Here is a 21,621-nt window from a genome sequence, read left to right on the forward strand (position 1 = left end):
AGAGTGAGAAATTCAACCTACTGAGCTACCCAGGCGCCCCTCAATAATATTTTCAGAAAACAAAATAATTAGGAGCCAGATTCGGTTTGAGAGCTTTGCTCTTGAATCAGGGACCAGTAAAATCAGGACTGTGACCAATATGGGCCTGAGGCTCCTAAACTTAAGAACGTGGAAGCAAGGAAAGAAGGAAAGAAAAGAGGGAGAGAAGGAGGGAGGGAGGAAGGGGAGAAGGAAGAAAAAAATCAATAAAAAAGAATAATCAGTAGAAACTACACACAGCCTACAAAACCTAAAGAATTTACTACCTGACCCTTTACAGAAGAAGTTTGGGGACACCTGCTCTAGACAGCTATGGTCTCACACTGCCTCTGGCACCACCATATACAGTCTCTTTTATGCAGTTACATCTTGAACCTGGTCTTCATTTACAGTTGGTCTCTCCAGAAATTTGGCAAATAAAAAACAAAATATGGTATATACATACAATGGAACATTATTCAATCACAAAAATGAAGCACTGGGGCACCTGGGTGGCTTAGTCAGTTAAGCGTCTGTCTTCAGCTCAAGTCATAATCTCAGGGTCCTGGGATCGAGCCCCATGTCAGGCGCCCTGCTCAGCGTAGATTCTCTCTCCCTCTCCCCCTGCTCGGGTGCAGGCAGGCACGCACTCCCGCGCTCTCTCTCAAATAGACAGATAAATCTAAAAACAAACAACCTCAGGGATTAAAGCTCCCAATAAGCCCTTCTTGAGGACTCTACTACAGAACAGTCTACAAACAAAAAGATTAGAGATAGTAACCTTAAAGACTAGTGAGAGGTGAGCATCAAATTTAATTACCTTTAGAGCTAATATTAAGTATTAAAAGAAAAGCATACTATAGAAGTGCCGTAAGCTGACAATGAAGAAACAGCACAACTATGTTTTAATGAAATGGGAGAATGGGGGAAGCAAAAGCAAAAAAAAGCTTATGCTTTTTTCCCCAAATTATTCAGGAATATTGGGGTATAGTATTGGTAATCTTTTATCATCCCGTGTGCCAGGGAGAATAAAGATTATTACTGCAGAAGAGCACACAGATAAATATCAGAGAGAGGTGACATAAAAATTCCCTAGTCTTTAACAGGAAAATTCAAGGTACTGTACGATGACCATGGATGATCGTATACACGCATGCATGCATTTGTGGGTGTGCGTATGTCTCCATGTAAATGTACGACTATGTAAACACATACATATTTACACTTCCTTCCTCCTTAGCTCTACCCACAAATACTAAGGAATTATTTACACTCATACCTAAAAAGTAAATCTTTCAGATATAAAGCTTATTAGAGGCCTACAGAACTAAATATGAATGTAGTCCTTTGTGAAGGCCTACAGAAGGTCACTGCACCATGAAACAAAGGGGTCCAATTGACCAAGAATATGTAATAATTCAAAACTCGTACCTAATAACACCCCTCAAAATACATTAAATGAAAGTGTCTATAAAAGGACGAACAAACCAGTTACAATGATAAATCATCAAAAAAGAGAAAAGCTAAACACAATTGGAAAACCAGCGCAAAGTGGACAGGTAACTGCACTGCTGGAAACAACAACGCATTATATATCTGAACAGTTAACATGGCGAAAAGACAAGTCTTACTTGCAATGACAAGTAAAAGCCATCATCTGGTCCTGTCAGCTCAGCCCAAATCTTGGTGGCTTCCTCCCAAGACATTCCCCTCTCCACGCTAATCTGTAAAAGAAATAATACAATTTAAATGACACTCATTTCTGTGAGTGCCAATCACAGGAGGTTACACTTACACGTGCACGTTTCCCAGACTTACAGTGTATAACTCTACATGACCAGAGGTGGAATATCCTGGAGTCAAAAACTTCTTAACATCACTTTTCCTCACTTTTTCGTCTCCAGAACCAAGATCTTAAACAAGAAAATGCAACAAATAAATGGAAAAAGAACATTTTATTAGGAATACACAGGACATTTTCAAAATTTCTCTACTTACCTAAAATGCCCATATCGTATCTTCCATTTTTTTTGGCGTTTTGAACAACTGCTGTAAGTGTGTCTGCAAAATACTGAAATAACGCATTCTGCTGATGCACTTCCATACCCAAAATTCTATTTAAGAATTTTCCTATGTTGTTATAATCTGCAAGGACAAGATTATATGAAAGATTTAATGCACTTGAATGGCAATTAAAACCCACTTGCCCCTGGAAGTAAAATAAAAAACAAAAAAAAACATTTATTCATCTAAGCCAAGACCAAGTCTCACTTCCTCCTTCATAGTCTTCCCTCACACCCACAACCTTGCGCTGCTCCCAGAACGGAGCTATAATTTGACCATTTCTACCTCTAGCAATTAGCACAACCGCATACATGCTCCAAAGATGGTTGTCTTATTCAATGTGTGCATCGTCAAACTTCACTTTCTGAAAGTCTGGACACAATTTAGCACATGACAATGTTTGTTCTCCAACATGAAATCCTGACTCGTAAAAAGTTCTAAGTGCTGTAAGTCTGTGAAGCTCAACTTTGGCTGCAAAATTAGAAGCTTCAGAACCATGGGAAATTACCAATGTCTAAGCCTCAGCACTGGCTTCAGTATTTTTTAAAAGCTTCACAGCTGATCATATATGCAACCTGAATTGAGAATTGCTGCTTTGCAGACAAAATAAACGTTTAATCTCTTTTGAATAACCACAGTGGCAAAAACCACCGAGTGTGCTTTATGAGCACTCAAGAAGGAGGGATTGAGAACTGAAGCTTCCCCTTCAAGCTGACAAAAGCATAAAGAAAATGGCCTGTAACAATACAGCAACAGTTATGTCTTATGTCTATATCCAAAACTTATACTCTTACCTTTATCTAGAGTAAGAATTCCCGAACGATCTTCTACATTTATCAGGCCAACACCTATCAGTCCTTGTCGAACATCTGTCGGAAAATTAAAAAACCTTATAACCCAAATGACTCAATGAGCTATTACCCGACTAATCAAATTTGATCAAATTCTTTTGTGCAGATGCTTAACCGACCGAGCCACCCAGGCGCCCCAAACTAGACCACAAGTTCTAGCATTAAAACACAGCCTAAAGTATTTTTCATAGTTCCTATTAGCTGAATTAAATGGAACACACAGTCCCCAAAGGTCTTTTAGGCACTCTAAAATCCTACAGTACTCAAACTTCACACTCTATTATCTCATTAAAATATCTTTCTAGTAGCAGTCTTTGGCTATAGACATCTTTGGTTATACAGTTATCACCTACAGAATATAAACAATTTTGAACATATAGACTAGCTGATTAAATAACTGTGTAAATAAGCTATTTATCTTGTTTCCCCTCTCACACATTATCAGTATTGACAAGGTGCTGCAAAAGATAAGCAATACGTGTAACAGTTAACATGTTCTGAATTATGTTACTAAGAAGGCAGTTTATGGGGCTCTTTAATACTGATCTCCAGGTTCCAACCCAGACTTACAGAACAAGGGCGTTAAGAGAAAAGGGTCAACAGGAAGCATTATCGTATCCTATTTACACATTTAATAAAAGCTAGTACTCTGCTACATGCACAAAACTGTTTATAGATTCTGCAGGTGACAACTGTGTAACCAAAAATCCTCCTTTTGGAAACCAATCTTATGAGGGAAAATCTATATAGGATTAAGCTGTATAACTTCAGCACTGTTTGTGATGGTGCAAAAAAACTGAAAACCACCTGAATACCAATAAGGGAATGATTAGGAAAATAAAAACTGTTGTATAAGCCAGTTGCAGAATATTATGGAACTGTTAAAAAAAAGTTAGTGCTATAGGTACTCAGTTGAGGTACTGAGTCTAGGAGGTATGAAGTGAGAAAAGTACACTGTAGTAATAGTAAAATAATATTAACAAAATTTAAAAGAAAAGCTGTGTTTAGACAAACATGGAGAAAAGATGTGGCAGGCTGCCCCTGTTCAGACTGTCAACTTTTGTGACTTCAGTAGGTGAGAATGGAAGGTGGGGATTAAGGGGAGAACATGATGGACTCCTTATTAAATACTTTTTTTTCGTTACTTACAATAAGTAAGTAACTTATTATTTATTTTTCTCAAAGATTTTATTTTTAAGTAATCTCTACAAACCCAACATGGGGCTTGAACTGACAACTCCTGAGATCAAGAGTCACATGCTCTGTTGACCGAGCCAGCCAGGCACCCCTAGTAACATGTAATTTTAAAATTACAAGTAAATGAGGGAGTCATTTTAAACACCACCACCACCACCACCACCACCACCACCACCAGGAAAGAAAAGAAAAAGAGAGGAAAGGGAATGGAAGAAGAAGGAAAAATAGTCTTTGTTTTTTTTGCTTTGTTAATGCCATCAGTGATAAACACTCGACAGTATGTCAATATGGCTTCTACCAATATAAACACTGGTTTCCGATTGGAAAGGACTTTCTAGTGAAAAGTCCTAACTCTACAATAATGTTTCCAATATCTTACATCTAAATATTTTCCAAAATATTTTCATAGCTTCCTGAATTATAAAATAAATTATCAAAAATCAAAACCATCTAGACTACTTACATTTATGGGCAAAATATATTCTACCAATTTGAAAGATAGGTAAAAGAGTTTCTATAGCATTCTGCTGGACTTTTTTTTAATACGGAAATTTCCAAAACATACAAATGTAAAGACAGCATTCTATGAACCATATGCACGTATCCATCACAGGGTTTTAACTATGAATACACAGCCAATTTTGTTTTATCTACACCCTATGCCATCCTCCACAGATTATTTACCTAGATACTTCAAAATTAAATTTTAAAAGCTGTCTGGCATAGTGATTTTAATTAATCTAACAAAACCAGTTTCTTCTACTAATCTAGTATTAACATGCAATAAACTGTCAAGAGCACAAAATACTTCATATGAATGCAATTTAATAATCTACTGATTATAAGAGGTCAACTTAGGTGTCTGTTGCCCTTTAATTTCTAATTGTTTACACAGTTTATGTCCAAAGAAAATGAAACACAACAGCACATGTCAGAAAAGGTTTCAGTGAGGGCGCCTGGGTGGCACAGCGGTTAAGCGTCTGCCTTCGGCTCAGGGCGTGATCCCGGCGTTATGGGATCGAGCCCCACATCAGGCTCCTCCGCTGAGAGCCTGCTTCTTCCTCTCCCACTCCCCCTGCTTGTGTTCCCTCTATCGCTGGCTGTCTCTCTCTGTCTAATAAATAAATAAATCTTTAAAAAAAAAAAAAAGGTTTCAGTGCCTATTTTGTACTCATTTTCCTGTTGTGATTATTTTTAAAAGTTACCTTTAAAGAATTCTCCAGGGTAGTCTGGAGGTGGTGATACCATAGGAGAATCTAGGTTGACGATGGATTTCATGACAATTTCTAAAGCATTTCTTCCATACTGCAATAAAAAAAAATAAATTAACCAGTTTCAGCATTTGGAAACATTTCATTCAGATGACCAACTGAACACTATAAAAACTATTATGGTACCAAAGATTCAAAAATAGCAGGACTCAATTATCTTTTTATATATAGATATTATATACTATACTGCCTAGTGCCTAGTTCACACCTGTGCACACGACAGATGTCCAGTAAATAATTTCCTTCATTCCTGGAAATTCACACTTAATTCATTCACAAGTATTTATTATATTCCTATTTTCTAACAGGAATGAAAATAGGATTATATTGCAGAGTTGATCACCAAAGATCTGATATGTAAAAATCTTATAGGACGCTATCATTTTACAGTAAAATTACAAGAGGCAGTTTTAAGTTTCAAACAGTAACCGCTTTCCCTTTTTGTTCACCACAGACACCCCACAGTACCACAATATAAGCTGACATGTACCTTATTATCAAAATTGAACCTGCTCAGGTCTCTAGATTCTGTTGCTCTTCTGTCACCATGTGTAAGTGCTCCCTATCAAGACATAAAATTTCCAATCACTGCACAGAAGACAGGTTGTATTCACCATCTTTTACACACAAGTACACAACCCAAGAACTTACCAAGCTCTCAAGTCTTTTAGCAACAATAGAAGCAAATCTTTGTTCCCCTGCCAATTCAGAAATCAGAAACACATACTCGGGAGCAGTAACTTGGTTTGATCTATGAGTTCGTCCTGTAAACGACATTAAAAATACTGACTGTGTTCACTAGATACAGAGTATTCTGAAATCTGTTCCTAGCATTTTAACACTAAGCTGGTATTAAGAAACCCTTAAGAGGAAAAATTAAAGAATGTAACAATTACTGGGTGCCTAGGTGGCTCAGTCAGTTATGTGTCTGCCTTCGGCTCAGATCATGATCCCAAGGTCCTGGGATTGAGTCCCACATCGGGCTCCTTGCTCAGCGGGGAGCCTGCTTCTCCCTCCCCTCCTCCCTACTCATGCTTGGTCAAATAAATTGGTAAAAATCTTAAAAAAAAAAAAAAAAAAAAAAAAGAATATAACAATTACTGTAACTCCCCCAAAGGTACAAAATAAAAAACACTGACTTGAACAACACCCATATTCAGAACAATACTCCTTCTTACAAAAGAACAGAAACTGCCACAGAACTGTTCAATGATAAACATATTATTACTTCTGCCCCACTTGGGTTAACCACAATGTTGCTGAAGCACAGCTGCTCTGGATTCTTCCTCCCAAAAAAAAAAAAAAAAATTTTTTTTTTTTTTTTTTTAAGATTTTATTTTAGAGAGAGACAATGCACACACGGTCTGGGGTTGGGGGGAGATAGGCAGAGGAAAAGAGAGAATCACAACTAGACTCCCTGCTGAGCACGGAGCCCAACGCAGGGCTCAATCCCATGACCCAGAGATCATGACCTGAGCCAAAATCAAGGGTCGGACGCTTAACTGACTGAGCTGCCCAGGAGCCCCTAAAATTGTTGTTTTTTAAAATCATCATGTCACAGGGACGTGAACATCTAAGGCAAGGGAAGAGCAATATGCCCTCAGTAAAGCCACCAAGGGCTGAAAAGGACATGAGGTGGCAGGTGCTCTGACACAGACCACATACATCCTGAAGTCAATAATGATTATACTCCTGAGGAACCCAGTTCTGAGATATAATGCCAGAAACTCCAAGAAAACCAACACAGATCTTTTACATTTCTTAAAATAGGTAAGAAATGGATTCATGTATTCTGTAGTTTTCTATACAATACACAAACAGTCCAAAATCTCCATGTCATATTTTAAGATATCTGACATTAAATACAACTTTTGATATGTACACATTTCCAATGATCCCTAGCTATCAATTCAGTGAAATTCAATGTAGGAACTTACCAAATTGCTGAATTGCTCTATCAGCACTCCAGGGTAATTCCAAAGTCATATGAACTCTTCGCCTTTGATTTTTAGCTCTCCGATCTGCTTGTAATGAAATACCCGAGCTGGCAGCTTCTGAGATAATAGCAATATTCTGTATCCAATATAAGGGGGGAAAATGAGCACTGCTGCACAAAGACAAGTAGGCAAGTACCTTAAAGTTCTTAATTAGAGTACTAGTGACCCACCAATACCTAGTCTCCCCTTCTTCCTAAATTATAACCCCCCTCTAAGTTTAGGCAGGTACATGGCTGCCAAGAATCAAGACTACTTTCTCACTTTCCCCTGCACTAGCGTGTAGGTGGTATGAACATTTAAGAAATGTCCTTAGAAGTCAAGGGCATGCCCTTCTCTTCTTTCCTCCTCTCTGCCAGATGAAATATAGAGATGTAAAGACTGAATCTGAAATAGGTAACTTGAAAATGGAGCCTCACATGTTAAAGGAATAAGACAGAAGTGGCGTAATCTTCAAGGAGCCATTAACAGCTCTGGTCTACCTACTCAAAGTTGTACATAGAAGAAATTACCTTCTACCTTGTTTAAGTCAATACGATTTTGGATTTTCTGTCACTTAACAGCTAAAACTAATTCTAACTAATACAATTGTAATGCACACGGGCATAAATTCATGAAACAAAGTATGTAACACAACTGATAATACCTCTACCTACAATCTTTAATATATGCAACATGAGGGGCGCCTGGGTGGCTCAGTCAGTTAAGCGTCGAAACTCTTGATTTCAACTCAAGTCATGATCTCGGGGTCATGAGAGCAAGCCCTGTGTTGGGCTCCAAGCTTAGTGGGAAGTCTGCTGGAGATTCTCTCTCTCCCTCTCCCCCTCCCCCAGTTCTCACGCATGCACTCTTTTTCTAAAGTAAATAAATAAATCTTTTAAAAAATATGTAACACAAGCTATTAAATATATTTATAGAACACAACTTTGGGGGCGCCTGGGAGGCTCAGTTGGTCAAACATCTGACTACGGCTCAGGTCATGATCTCAGGATCCTGGGATTGAGCCTGGCTCCATGCTCAGTGGGGAGTCTGTTTGTCCTTCTCCCTCTGCCCCTGGCTCATTCTCTCTCTCAAATAGATAAAAATCTTAAAAAAAAAAAAAAAAAAAAGACAACTTTGATAGTGGTATCTATCCTCTATTTTTTTAGTTGCAGAAAAACTCACTGAAATAAAGAAAAATGTGGTTAAACAGAGATTTTTTTTTTTTTTTTAAAGATTTTATTTATTTATTTGACAGAGAGAGAGACAGCCAGCGAGAGAGGGAACACAAGCAGGGGGAGCGGGAGAGGAAGAAGCAGGCTCATAGCGGAGGAGCCTGATGTGGGGCTCGATCCCATAACGCCGGGATCACGCCCTGAGCCGAAGGCAGGTGCTTAACCACTGTGCCACCCAGGCGCCCCTAAACAGAGATTTTATCCTACCGCTTAAATTAAGGAATTAAGTTAAAGTGGTACCCCTATTTTTTAGCAATCTCATCAGCAAACGCTTATGGCAATTTTTCAAGTAGATGGGAAGAACTAGCCTGAGAATCTCAAAATTGACTGACGTTTACTCAACAGTATACAAAGAGCCTTTGGCAGCAACCAAGGTCTCTACAGCGGTGAGGCATGCAAGCCAATCCACACGTCACTCAAAATGATCATCCTAATATGACATGTCATAGCAATAAGAGAATCAGCAAAACCAAAGGACACTAGTAACCTGGGTACACTTAAATATAGTTCTAGAGTCAAAATTAGACTGACACTGGAGAAGAGCATTAGATGTGAAGCCACTAACATGACCTAAAAGAACACAATATTTTAATACTCTGATTAAGAATTTAAAAAGCCTCCAAAGTTATTAAGAGCCACATCTAATTCTGTGCACAATACTTTACTACATTCAATTTGTGAAAAATAATGAAAATGTGTAAAATATTCAGGGATTATGTGCAATTACTAAAAATTATAGAATAACAACATTCAACATAATTTCTTTTAAAAGAAAAAAAAACCCTAAATATTCATTTAAATATATGGACATTATATTTTTCATTGAAAAGCATTCCAGAAGGCGCCTGGGTGGCTCAGTCAATTGAGCGACTGCCTTCGGCTCAGCTCATGATCCTGGAGTAGCAGGGATTCCTGCTTAGTAGACAGTCTGCTTCTCCCTCTGACCCTCCCCCCCTCATGCTCTCTTGAATTAAAGAAAGAAAGAAAGAAAGAAAGAAAGAAAGAAAGAAAGAAAGAAAGAAAGAAAGAAAGAAAAGAAAAGAAAAGAAAGAAAAGAAGAGAAAAGAAAAGAATTCATTCCAGAAAAACGTACCTTATCTCCATCCATAAATCTTTGTTTTTCTGTGATATTTAGTATTTCCACAGGGACATCAAGTTCAGATCTTGACTCGTAAGATATGCTTCCATCATCATTACTTACAACCCTCCCTTTGCGACCAGTCATCTGCAAAGCCAAACAGTGTCACTTAGAGTTAAGGTACCTGATTAAGACGCAGGAAGCACAGGACCCCTGCATTAGAGAAACTTAGTGGGTGAGGAAGCCGGTACATACGGTGCAGCCTGTGCCGCACCGGGTAGTGTCAGGGACAGAACATTGCAACACAGTGTCTGGTTTTGAAAAGTTCGAATTCCAGCAGAGAAAGCAAATATGTGGCAAGAATCACAGAGGCTGCATGACAGGAACAGTAACAGATCAGTGTGTTGAGTAAACAGATACTAAGGATGAGAATTCACTGACTCTAGGATGACAGGGAACAAAGGTTCTAAAATCTAAGAGAAAATTAGATACATTATTATGTGATGATATCCAAAATATTACTCATTCTAAAGGGCTTTGAAGTTACCAAAAAAAGGGACCAAGACACAGCCCTGATCAAGTCATATTTACCTCAGCAACATTCTCAGGGCCACCAAGTTCATCAATAAGTTCATCCAGGGTATTAGGAGGGAGGTCTTCAGCTAATTTCTCTAGTTTATCAAGTAGGTCTTTCTTCATCTGCTGGGCCCTTTCCACAGCATCCTGACTTGTTATAAGGCTATTGTTACTGTTGGTGTTACTGTTAGCTAGATAAAGTACATTTGTTAAAAATCAGTACAAAGTTTAAGTACGTTTTGTTTAAAAGTACATTTCAACAAAACAAGCTTCCCCATAGATACCTGGTGCACTGTTAGGAGCAGGCAAAATTACTGGTGTAGATGAAAAACTAGGTCGTTTTGATCCAAGACCTGATGCTAATAAGGCACTTTGAATAGAATCTGGATCTATACTTTTCTTTTTTTTTTTATCTTTGTTTTTCTTGTGATCTTTTCTGATTAACCAGGGATCTGAAAGTTAAGGAAAGGTATGTGTCAAATCACTTGTAAAAGAAGCAAAATCTTCAAGGGAAACAACCCTTGAATTTTTTGTATTAACTGGTAACTTAAAAATCATCATCAACTTCAGTGGTCCAGTATATCCAATACACTATAAGGTACAATTCCATAGTATGAGGTTAAAAATCACTGCACAAGTGATTTGGTTAGCTGAGCGGCTCAGTCGGTTGAGTGTCCGACTCTTGGTTTCAGCTCAGGTCGTGGTATCAGGGTGGTGAGACTGAGCCCCACGTCAGGCTCCATACCCAGCACAGAGTCTGCTTGTCCCTCTCCCTCTGCTCCTCCCCCCACTCCCTCTCTCTCTCACTCTCTAGATAAATAAAAAATCTAACAACAATAAAAATAATAAAATCACTGCACAAAATTGAGGCCACTATCTCACATAAATGAGCTAAACTACCAAAAGCCAGATAAGCTTGGGGAGTTCCCCACTAAGCAAAGATTCGATTCTGTGCAATGATTTATTTGTATTGCACTGGGGAAAAAACAGGTTTTATTTACTCATTTTTATAAACATTTTATTTATTGGACAGAGAGAGACACAGCGAGAGAGGGAACACCAGCAGGGAGAGTGGGAGAGGGAGAAGCAGGCCCCCCATGGAACAGGGAGCCCGATGTGGGGCTTGATCCCAGGACACTGAGATCATGACCTGAGCCAAAGGCAGACGTTTCACCGACTGAGCCACCCAGGCGCCCAGAAAAAACAGGTTTTAATACAATATCCCATTTCAAACACACAGAAATAACCTTTCATTAACATTTAATATACTGACGCACTTACCATCTTCATCATCCTCACTAGACTCATCTCTGAATGGGTTGAAATCATCATCATCTCCAGAACTCATGTTTTTAGAGCTCTCATAGTCACTTTCTTCATGATCAGACATGTCCGATTCACTTCCACTATCATCGGAACTGCTACCAGTAAGGCCACCTACTTTTCGTGCTTTTTTGGCTTCTCGAGTTATTTCTTCACCTACCCTCAAACCCAAAACAAGACAGTCAGTCCAAACACACCTTTCTGAAGATCTAGAAAACCTCATTTAGTTCAGGAGTTCTTTAAATGAGAAATATACAGGAAAAACATTTTAAGTATATAAATTTCACAAGTGTTAACCTTTTAGATTCCCATAAAAAATCAGGTTATGTTCAATTATTAAGAAGAAATTAAACATGTAAATACAAATTCAAGATTGTCTTTTAAGTGCAAGTTTCTTTCTTTTTTTTTTTTTTAAAGATTTTATTTATTTATTTGACAGAGAGAGAGCCAGCGAGAGAGGGAACACAAGCAGGGGGAGTGGGAGAGGAAGAAGCAGGCTCCAGCAGAAGAGCCTGATGCGGGGCTCAATCCCAGAATGCCAGGATCACGCCCTGAGCTGAAGGCAGACACTTAACGACTGAGCCACCCAGGCGCCCCTAAGTGCATGTTTCAGAATAAATTCAGGACAACAGAGATAACACAGAATCTCCAGCATTTTTATAGTTCAACTGTGAATCAGGTTGAGAGCAGAGGCCTAATAATTACAGGTTTACAGAATACTTAAAAATTAAAGCTTCATTTGTAATAAGTTAAACAAGGTGCTGATCTGAATTATTTTGTTAAATATTCAGGAAAGACATCTGGGGCGGCACCCGGGTGGCTCAGTCGGTTAAGTGCCTGCCTCTTGGTTTTGGCTCAGGTCTTGATCTCAGGGTGGTGATATCGAGCCCTGAGTTGGGCTCCATGCTGGGTATGGAGCCAGCTTAAGATTCTCTCTCTCCCTCTGCCCCTCCCCACCACTCATGCATAGACGCTCTCTCCCCCTCTCTAAACCAAAAGAAAAAAAGAAAGAAAGAAAGAAAGAAAGAAAGAAAGAAAGAAAGAGACTAAGACATCTGGAATAAACCATTGTAAGTTTACCTATTAATGAGATAGATGGTAAAAAGAACTCAGGAAAGAGAAACATGACCACGTGACCATTTTAAGATGTCGCTGATTCTAAAACACAGCGTTACTTTTTGTGCCGCTATGATAAAAAAAAACACTGTCAATTATAATAACCAATCCACTCTAAAGCATATTAAAAATGTAAAAAACTGTCCTCCTTAGAACAGATGAAATAAGGTTAAAGTGTCAGCCACTGTGTTTAGAACACACCCAGCATCACAGACCATCGTTCCCACAGAAGTTATCACCATCTTAAAGACAGCCTGAGAAGTTAATTTCTGAAAGCCAGTTTACTAAAAGCATCTAAACACAAATCAAAGTTGGCATAGTATAAAACGTCTAATAAGCACTGAGTGTATTCCTAACAATTAAATAATAACGAATGCCTCTTTAAAGACTATAAAAACACCATATGTATATATGCATATGCAGCTTTGACAACTTGAGCAAGGCCCAGATTTTGCTTTTCATATATCGCCACTAGTTGTGTAAACTGGGGAGATTTCTTAACTTTTTAATCTTTCTGTGCCTTTGTGTCCTCTGTCTAGAAAACAAAAAATAAGACCCTATTTTCATATGGATCCCTTATGGGTTAAATGAAATAATAGGAGGCCAGTGCATAACATAATGCCTAGCACCAAACTGTCACTTGTGCATTCAAAACTACATAAATGACAGCGAAAATATGCAACCACATGCCAATTTAAAAGGAAGGCAGCTCAATCCCAAAATATACCTGCTTCAAAATGCTCAAATTTATACTAGTTTTTCAATACCATTTAAAGAAAAGAACCCACCTTTCCGCTTCTTTACTTTATTTTCTTTACAAGGACTATCTCTTGGTGAACTATTGTTACTTGGAGCTGTCAAATCAATTCCTAGCAAACTATAAAGTTTTTTCCGGTCTGGAGCAGGGAAGTGTTTTTCAATAAGGGACTGCAACACTCCTCTGTTTATACGAGAGAAAAAGTGACAATTAGTGGTCCAGTCTGCAAAATAATTTATTATATATAACGTCTTACTAAATATATTCTGAAGGGGCGCCCAGGTAGTGCAGCCGGTTGAGCATCCAACTCTTGGTTTTGGCTCAGGTCATGATCTCATGGGCTGTGGGATCACGCGCTCTCTCTCTCTCAAATAAATAAAATTTAAAAACATATATTTTTTGAGACACGTTTCTTAAAAATATACTTTAATACTATAAAATATTGACAATCCAGTTGAAATAAATATTCTAGGCCAAGGCTGTTGAACTGAAATACAATTCAAACTCAGCCAAATAGCAATTTTTACAATTTTAAGTAGTTACATTAAAAAGTGAAAGAAAACTAGAAAAACAATTTTTTTTTATTTTATTTTACTTATTTATTTGACAAGAGAGCCCGATGTAGGGCTTGATCTTAAGAACCTGGGATCATGACGTGAGCTGAAGGCAGACACTTAACCGACTGAGCCACCCAGGCGCCCCGAAACATTTTTTTAGTAAGATATTTCAGGATATAGACTAGCATCATTTATCAGTGTATCACTTCAACATGCAATCAGTGAGATGTAAAACATTACTTCTTTTTAAGTCTTACATTTTATATTCACAGCACATCTCAATTTTGGACTAGCCATTGATAGGCACATGACTAGTTCCTATCATCTTAAACAATGCAGTAACAGGCACACAAGTATAGAAAAAGACAGAGTAGCAGGTGCATGTTTTGCTTTTAGAAGCAGTTTTGAATTATATCCATCTTAAAAGGAGCCACTTGAATACATCTAACACAAGAGATAGTATATAGTGGGGCAATGGTTATTTTGTTAATTTTACGATTAGAGTTAAAATTGGTAGGGCAGGCAAATAAACCAAAAAACAACGCCTAAATCTTCTTTTTAAAATTCTCGTGACAGTCTGCAATTTTTATACTACAGATAACTAAACCAGGGCAAACTACACGTATTGCTCCTCTGGATAATGGTAATTTCAAACACACAAAGCTGAAACTAAAACTGAAACTAATCCAAGCTGTCGCAGACTTCCAAGATCTACAAGACAAAAACCACGCCTTTCCATTAGTCCAAATACTGGGCACAGTAGTGCCAAAATGCTTAACAATGGAGTACTTCTAGGTTACTGTTTTCCAATGGATATATTGTGATGAATATGCAGAGAATACAAAAACTAAGACCAGAAAAACTTCAATGATGATATAGATGAATCAAAACTTTTGCCTCCGGAAATGCCAACATCTAAACTAATCTAAATAAAAACTCAAAACCAAAAGCATTACTTGGCAGTTGAAACGAAATCATTTAATTCTCCTCCACCCTCTTCCAAAGCTTCTAATGTTCTAGCTTCTCCTGTTGATTGCAGACCAATTACAACACACTGGAGAGAAAAACAAAATCGTAAATAAAACTATGCATGTGGTTTCTTGGGGCATATTTTAAATATTTAGCTTAAAAAAAAGTTTCAAACAAAAATGACCCATTACTGCACATGTGTGATTTATTTATCCTACATATATCTGAGGCACGCTACGTGTAAAAAACTTAGCTAAAAAATAGGATCACAGCAGTGGACACCGACTGAAATCCCTGCCTCAGTTCTTTGTGCTTTAGATATATACATATATGTTTCGTATATCTTTTAACAGATACATATAATAGATATCTATATTTATATATATTGCTAAAAAGAAAAAACCTTAGTGGCAATCTATACCCACATGTCAGCAGTAGTTGTATCTATGGATGGCCAAGTTACAGTGATTTATTTCTTTATTAATTTTTTGAGCTACCTAAATTCTTTATAAACAGGCACCGCTTTTATTATTTTTTTAAAAACGTAGATTTTTAAAGTCTTATGACGTTAATACTTTAACTCTCTCTCTAAGAACAGGCTTTACCAGCAGAGGTCTGAACACCCAAAGGACTAGGAAATACAACCAAAGCATGAATCTTCCAATGTGTTCTCCAACTTACTTTTCCATTCTTGATTTCTTCTCGAGCTAGCTGCACAACCCTTTTAACTTTGGAAGCTATGCACAAGTATTTGAAAAATCTCTGGTGCGCAGACCAGAACTGACCCCACATGGATTTCTTCATGCGTTGCTCAGCGTCAATCAGATCTGCAGCTTGCTGAAATCGTTCTCTGGCGATGACCCACTGAAGATACATGATCAACATTTTAGACATTTCATCTATGAGTCTGAATTATCTAAAAATGATTCAAGCAAAATAATGGTAGGTGCAAGACTACTTAACATTAATTTAATGAACCATCTTCAATAACTTGGGAATCTCTAAACGAATGTTTTTCAGGATGCTCACACAGAGTTGCCTCTAAATTCTTACTAGTTACTAGAGTCATTTCAGGGAATAGTTACATGTTAATTTTTAAAATTATGCAACTTAAATAAATGGCTTTTTTAAAAAAAGTTTATTTATGTAAGTGATTTTTACACCCAACATGGGGCTTGAACTCACGACCCCAAGGATCAAGAGTCACATGCCCTCCTGACTCAGCCAGCCACATCTCCCATTACAAATGGCTTTTTTAAAATAAATTACTGTAACAAAGAGAAAGCTTACAAAATTAGGAAAATAAGGATCTAGTGCCTTATCTGTTGTTTTATAGCAAAATATACTCTTCTTGTGGGCTGAGAGACATTAAAAATACTAGGAATTAAGAAAAAACTTCTCACCAGCTTGACTGCTTTGTTATACATTTTCACATAGCTCTGAGAAAGAAGAACTTCCTCAATTTTGAAGGTCACTCCAGTAAAGCTCAGCTGTCGAGCAATGTACATTCCTCTAAGCTTCATATCCATAGCAACTATTTCCATGGCACCAACACCTCTGAATAAAATTAAAACACACAGTAACTATCATTAAATATAGTAGGGCTTTAATATAAGCGGAAAAGGTTTTAGCAGTAACACCTCTTTTAGATTGTAACTGAGAACCAATAGCGTATACTGTAAATTGCTTTACCTCCGCTCTACTGCTTGGATAAAATCACTGAATTCTCTAAATGGAGTTCCCTCACCCCATATTCCAAGACGGTTCATATAGGCCATGTTTCGTGGTTCAGAAGCACCTGAAATATCCCAAAACAAAACATGTTATAGCTGAAAAAATTACCTACACACATCTTTCAAATAAAGTAACAACTTACCAGTGGCACTAGCATAAACAACTCTGGCCTTTGGCAATTTGTTCTGAAGCTCTAGAACTGCTAAGCCTGTCTTGGTTGGCTTTGAAGAACCAACAGGACATAAGTTTTTCGCTTTATGACATTCATCAAACACTATCTGTACAGAATGAATTAAGGAACATATCACAGTAGCAAGTATCTCCTATCTTTAAGGAAAAGCTAACACTTATTTCAAGGCCTTGGGAAACATCCCAAATTTCTGGGGTGGCAGAGTGGGCCAAATTCAAGACAATCAGGAGGGGAGAGATGCCGCTGATAATAAACCCCTAAGCATTAACTTTTTAAAGTAACACCAATATACCCATTATCTGCTTTGTCAAACCTTAACATTTTACCGTATTTGCCTCAGACTGTTTGTTTTCTTTTTAAGATCACAAACATAAATGAAGCCCTCTATGTGCCTCCTTGACATCACCCCTCCCTCTCAAGTTTGAGAGGAAACCACTGATTTCGGTATTTATATTGACCAGAAGAAAAAATCCACTGTGGCAAGAAATGTCTACCACAGAGATAATTTTGGCAAATTCTCTAAGTACAACTGGTCTCTAACTTAATCACCATTTGAAAAACATTCCTCATGCACCACAGTGAAAGGTCTGCTATGAGCAAATAGGTTTGGAAACCACGAAGTTCAGTTTTCTCCCCGAGTCTTCTCAGGTGCTCTACTATGTGAATATGCAGTGTGAATCCCCAAAAGCGGAATACAGTATTCATCACTTCCCACACTTTTTAACATTTTCCTAAAACAGGAGCTTAAATATTGGCCTCTGGTATGACAGCTACAAAACAGAACCCCCCTTGGACGCTGGGACGTCATTAAAGCTCCCATCCCAGCAATTTCAGTTAATCTCAGGATGTAATTTTAAATGTTTATTCTCACATTCACTTTTGTGTCATTAAAAAATATAAAAACATTTGTTGTAAAGGATACCACTCCATCGAAGTCATCACCGCACCAATGCAGAAGTTGTTTTAATCTAGTTTTATATTTACCGCCAGACTGACTTTCACCAATAAGGGAAGAATAGGTAGCAAAAATAACACCCTTTTTCACGCTCCCATTATGTTTGGAAGAAATTTTTCCATATTTAAACTAAAAAAAAAAAAAAAGAAGAAGAATTTAACATATACATTTTAATCTCTGAAAAATTTATCCCACCCAAACTTCTATAGCAGGAAATTGGTGGGTCCATCATGGGTTTTAGGGAAGTCAAAAGAGCCCCTAAGACCACACACGAAACTTCTACGTATGTATAAACACACACATGCATGCATCTACGTTTATACATATACACACAACTTCATGACACAACGATCTAGTTTTCATCAAAGTCTTAAAAAAACTTTTTTTACAGATTTTATTCATTTTATTTGAGAAAGAGAGAGAGAAAGAGGGCGCGCACACGCATGAGGAGGGGAAGAAGAGGGAGAAGCAGACTCTCCCCTGAGGAGGGAGCTCGATGAGGGGCTTGATGCCAGAATCCTGGGATCAAGATCTGAGCCGAAGGCAGATGCTCAACTGACTGAGCCATGCATGTGCCCCACAAAAAACCTATCCACACAAAAAAAATACAAACCAAACCCCCCTCCAAGAAAAAAAGCCACAATATTCACTCTACAAAAATATTTATTGTGCACTCACTGTATGCCAAGTCACTATAATTAAGTTCTAAGGCATATATAAAAAATTATTATTAATAGCTAATATAGCTTTCCTTCAATTACATGGACTAAGAAATCGAAAATATTTCTAGATCCCACTTAAATGTTTTTAGTTTTGAGCTGTGAGGAATCATTCAAGACAGAGTACTTTACCTACCAATTCACGCAGTCATTCCCACCCAAAAAGGCCAATGATGAGAAGGGCAACAGTGAACCAACCTAGGGCTCACATGGAAAGTAGATTTATATTTACTTATTTTCAAAAAGGCTAGGCGCCTGGGTGGCTCAGCCGTTAAGCGTCTGCCTTCACCTCAGGTCATGATCCCAGGGTCCTGGGATCGAGCCTCTCATCGGACTCCTTGCTTGGCAGGAAGCCTGCTTCTCCCTCTCACACTCCCCTTGCTTGTGTTCCCTCTCGCTGTCTCCCTCTGTCAAATAAATAAATAAAATCTTTAAAAAAACAAAAAACAAAAAAGGCTAACAGGGAGGTACCTGCAGGAACTAAGTCTGCCTATTCTATCTACCCTTGTAACTCCAGCTCTTGGTACACAGGAGGTCAGTAAAGATTTGCCAAATGAACATGAAGATTCCTAGCACATTAAACTATGCTTTAGATACTGAGACACATTTTCTTCCACTGGACAGAACTGTTTTAACATGAATACAGGTACAGATATAAAAATCCAGCATATATACAAATATCCAAATCAGTCTCCAAACCTCAACAATTGTCTATGTACTACCTGTCCACACAGCTTTACTACACTACACCCTTATACTCACAGTTAGGAGTTTCAGCCACAGAAAGTTACCTCAGAAACAAAGACAAAAAGAACACCAAAGACAGAGAATAAACTCCGTAACAGAGACACAGCCCATTTTGTTTGCCACTACATAACCATACCTGGCATAGTACTTGATGCACATTAACCAACAACAGTGGCTAGCACTCACTAACACTTTCTGTAAAATAATTCATTTAATCCTCACAACAATTCTACAAAGTAGAAACTGTTATTCCCATCTCATAAATGAGTCAATATTTACTGAATGACTAACCAAATAGAAAACTTTCATACCTTGTTTAATGAATGAACCAAAATGTTTTTTGCTCCAATATCCCTCAAATCTCTTTCAGCATCATACTTTAAATCATTTGAAACACTGAACCTGCCACATAAAAAAGAAGAAAAAAAAAAAAAAACCACACAAATTAAATGCAAATTTCATCAATCTAGCAGTATTCAGGATTAATAAAAACAAAGCTTGACACTTAAAAAAAATACACCTACTCATTAAAACCCATCTCACATGTTAGGATAACTATTCGCTAAAGAAAGCTTCTACAGTTTTTGGCACTTACCATAACGCTCTTTTTCTACTCAACAAGTAATTTTCATAGATAATTCCCGCTATTGTCCTTCCTTTTCCTACACCAGCACCATCACCTATTAAGAAGCCAGCACGATCTCCATTAGGTAGGAATGTTTCATGTTGCTGAAAAGAGAAAGCTGATGATTAATCTACTCCTTTAGATACTGTGGTGATGAGTCTTTGAAACACTGTTGTAGGAATATATTAATGTGATCTATGTGTATACAAATGGCACACGGTCTGGCTCAGTATGGATACTTTATATTTACTATGTATTCTTTCTGGCTACACTCACATGCCAGGTTTAACTGAAGTTACTGAGGTTAACAAATTGGTGAGCATTCTTCTGTATCTCTTTCAATGTCTGCATAGTCAAATACAAACTTTTAATCACACATAAATATGGAGGATGGGTAGCTGTTTGGCCGTTACTTATTTTTCAGAAATGGAGTACAAAAGAAATCCTCTCAAGAAAACCGGCATAACTAATTCATGGTTTTTGAAAGCCAGTAAAACACCCATATAGTAACACCACAGTTCATTCAAAGAGCCACCAGTGTATGGGATTTTAGATCCTTTCTAGCATTCAGCAACCAGGGTTAAAAGAGCTACAACAAATAGTCATCCATCCATCCATCCATCCATCCATCCATCATCTCCTTAATATAAATATATTCTTAACTGAATAGTTCTATTGGATAGACTCACAATAATGGAATTGTAAAGTCAAAGGATATATGTATTTTTTTTTTAAGTAAGCTCTATGTTCAATGTGGGGCTAGAACTCACGACCCCAAGACCAAGAGTCATGCTCTATCAACTGAGACAGCCAGGCACGATAGGATATATGTATTTTTAATTTAATTTTTTTTTAAAGAGAGAGGAAGCACGTGCATGAGAGCTGGGTGTGGGGAGAGGAGCGAGAGAATCTTAAGCGGGCTCCACACCCAGCACGGAGCCCGACGCAGGGCTCGATCTCATGACCCTGAGATCATGACCTGAGTAGAAATCAAAAGTTGGACACTTAACCAACTGAGCCACCCAGGCACCCCACATTTTTAATACATATCCAGTGAATTCCAAAAAGGTAACATTTTTCATTTCCAGTAGAAATGAACCCCCTGCATCCATGCTACCCCTTTAATTTTTTAACACACGAGGGGCACCTGAGTGGCTCGGTTGGGTGTCCAACTCTTGATTTCGGCTCAGGTCGTGATCTCGGGGTCATGGGATCAGGCCCTGCATTGGGCTTCACGCTCAGCACAGTCTGCTTATCCCTCTCCCTCTGCTCCTCCCCCTGCTCACGCACACGCTCTCTAAAATAAAAAAGTAAATAATTTTCTAACACATGAAACTTTTGTAAAAACCACAAGCACAAGTTTTCATTCAAGAAAAATTTACCTTTGTGTTAAAGCAACTATATTACACGGACTAGGATTAAAAAATAAATATATTGTAGGTAGTTATGAAATATTGCTTACCTGGGCTGCATAAGTAATTGCCTCAAGCTGTAATGCTGATAACCAGCCATTATCAATGGTTTCTTCAGAAATAGATGTTTTGTACCAAACATCAGGAGGAGTAACACTGGATAAAGAACTAGTTTCCACTACAGCATCTGGATGACGTAGACCAATTTTTACTAAATGAAAATTTAAAAATACTTCATTTTAATTTTTCTAGGT

The 21,621-nt window shown here is 37.9% G+C and overlaps 1 protein-coding gene across 4 annotated transcripts in view; it reads right to left on the reverse strand.

Moving 5' to 3' along the window:
- Window positions 1-21,621, reverse strand: part of SBNO1 (strawberry notch homolog 1) — a 54,953-nt gene that overhangs the window by 12,322 nt on the left and 21,010 nt on the right. For all 4 annotated transcript variants that reach the window (XM_040620010.1, XM_040620008.1, XM_040620009.1 and 1 more), the window contains 22 exons: window positions 21,418-21,578; window positions 19,926-20,059; window positions 19,642-19,732; window positions 17,832-17,993; window positions 16,862-16,997; window positions 16,678-16,783; window positions 16,389-16,542; window positions 15,667-15,849; window positions 14,973-15,070; window positions 13,491-13,642; window positions 11,545-11,742; window positions 10,548-10,715; window positions 10,279-10,454; window positions 9,703-9,834; window positions 7,339-7,474; window positions 6,053-6,165; window positions 5,892-5,963; window positions 5,336-5,435; window positions 2,877-2,951; window positions 2,017-2,163; window positions 1,837-1,931; window positions 1,650-1,742 (listed from right to left, as the gene is read on the reverse strand). In XM_040620010.1, coding sequence (XP_040475944.1) covers window positions 1,650-1,742; window positions 1,837-1,931; window positions 2,017-2,163; window positions 2,877-2,951; window positions 5,336-5,435; window positions 5,892-5,963; window positions 6,053-6,165; window positions 7,339-7,474; window positions 9,703-9,834; window positions 10,279-10,454; window positions 10,548-10,715; window positions 11,545-11,742; window positions 13,491-13,642; window positions 14,973-15,070; window positions 15,667-15,849; window positions 16,389-16,542; window positions 16,678-16,783; window positions 16,862-16,997; window positions 17,832-17,993; window positions 19,642-19,732; window positions 19,926-20,059; window positions 21,418-21,578 — 2,882 coding nt within the window. The remainder of the gene's footprint in view (window positions 1-1,649; window positions 1,743-1,836; window positions 1,932-2,016; window positions 2,164-2,876; window positions 2,952-5,335; window positions 5,436-5,891; window positions 5,964-6,052; window positions 6,166-7,338; window positions 7,475-9,702; window positions 9,835-10,278; window positions 10,455-10,547; window positions 10,716-11,544; window positions 11,743-13,490; window positions 13,643-14,972; window positions 15,071-15,666; window positions 15,850-16,388; window positions 16,543-16,677; window positions 16,784-16,861; window positions 16,998-17,831; window positions 17,994-19,641; window positions 19,733-19,925; window positions 20,060-21,417; window positions 21,579-21,621) is intronic.

Source organism: Ursus maritimus, unplaced genomic scaffold (assembly GCF_017311325.1).
Source record: "Ursus maritimus isolate PB19 unplaced genomic scaffold, ASM1731132v1 scaffold_33, whole genome shotgun sequence".
Taxonomy (NCBI): domain Eukaryota; kingdom Metazoa; phylum Chordata; class Mammalia; order Carnivora; family Ursidae; genus Ursus; species Ursus maritimus.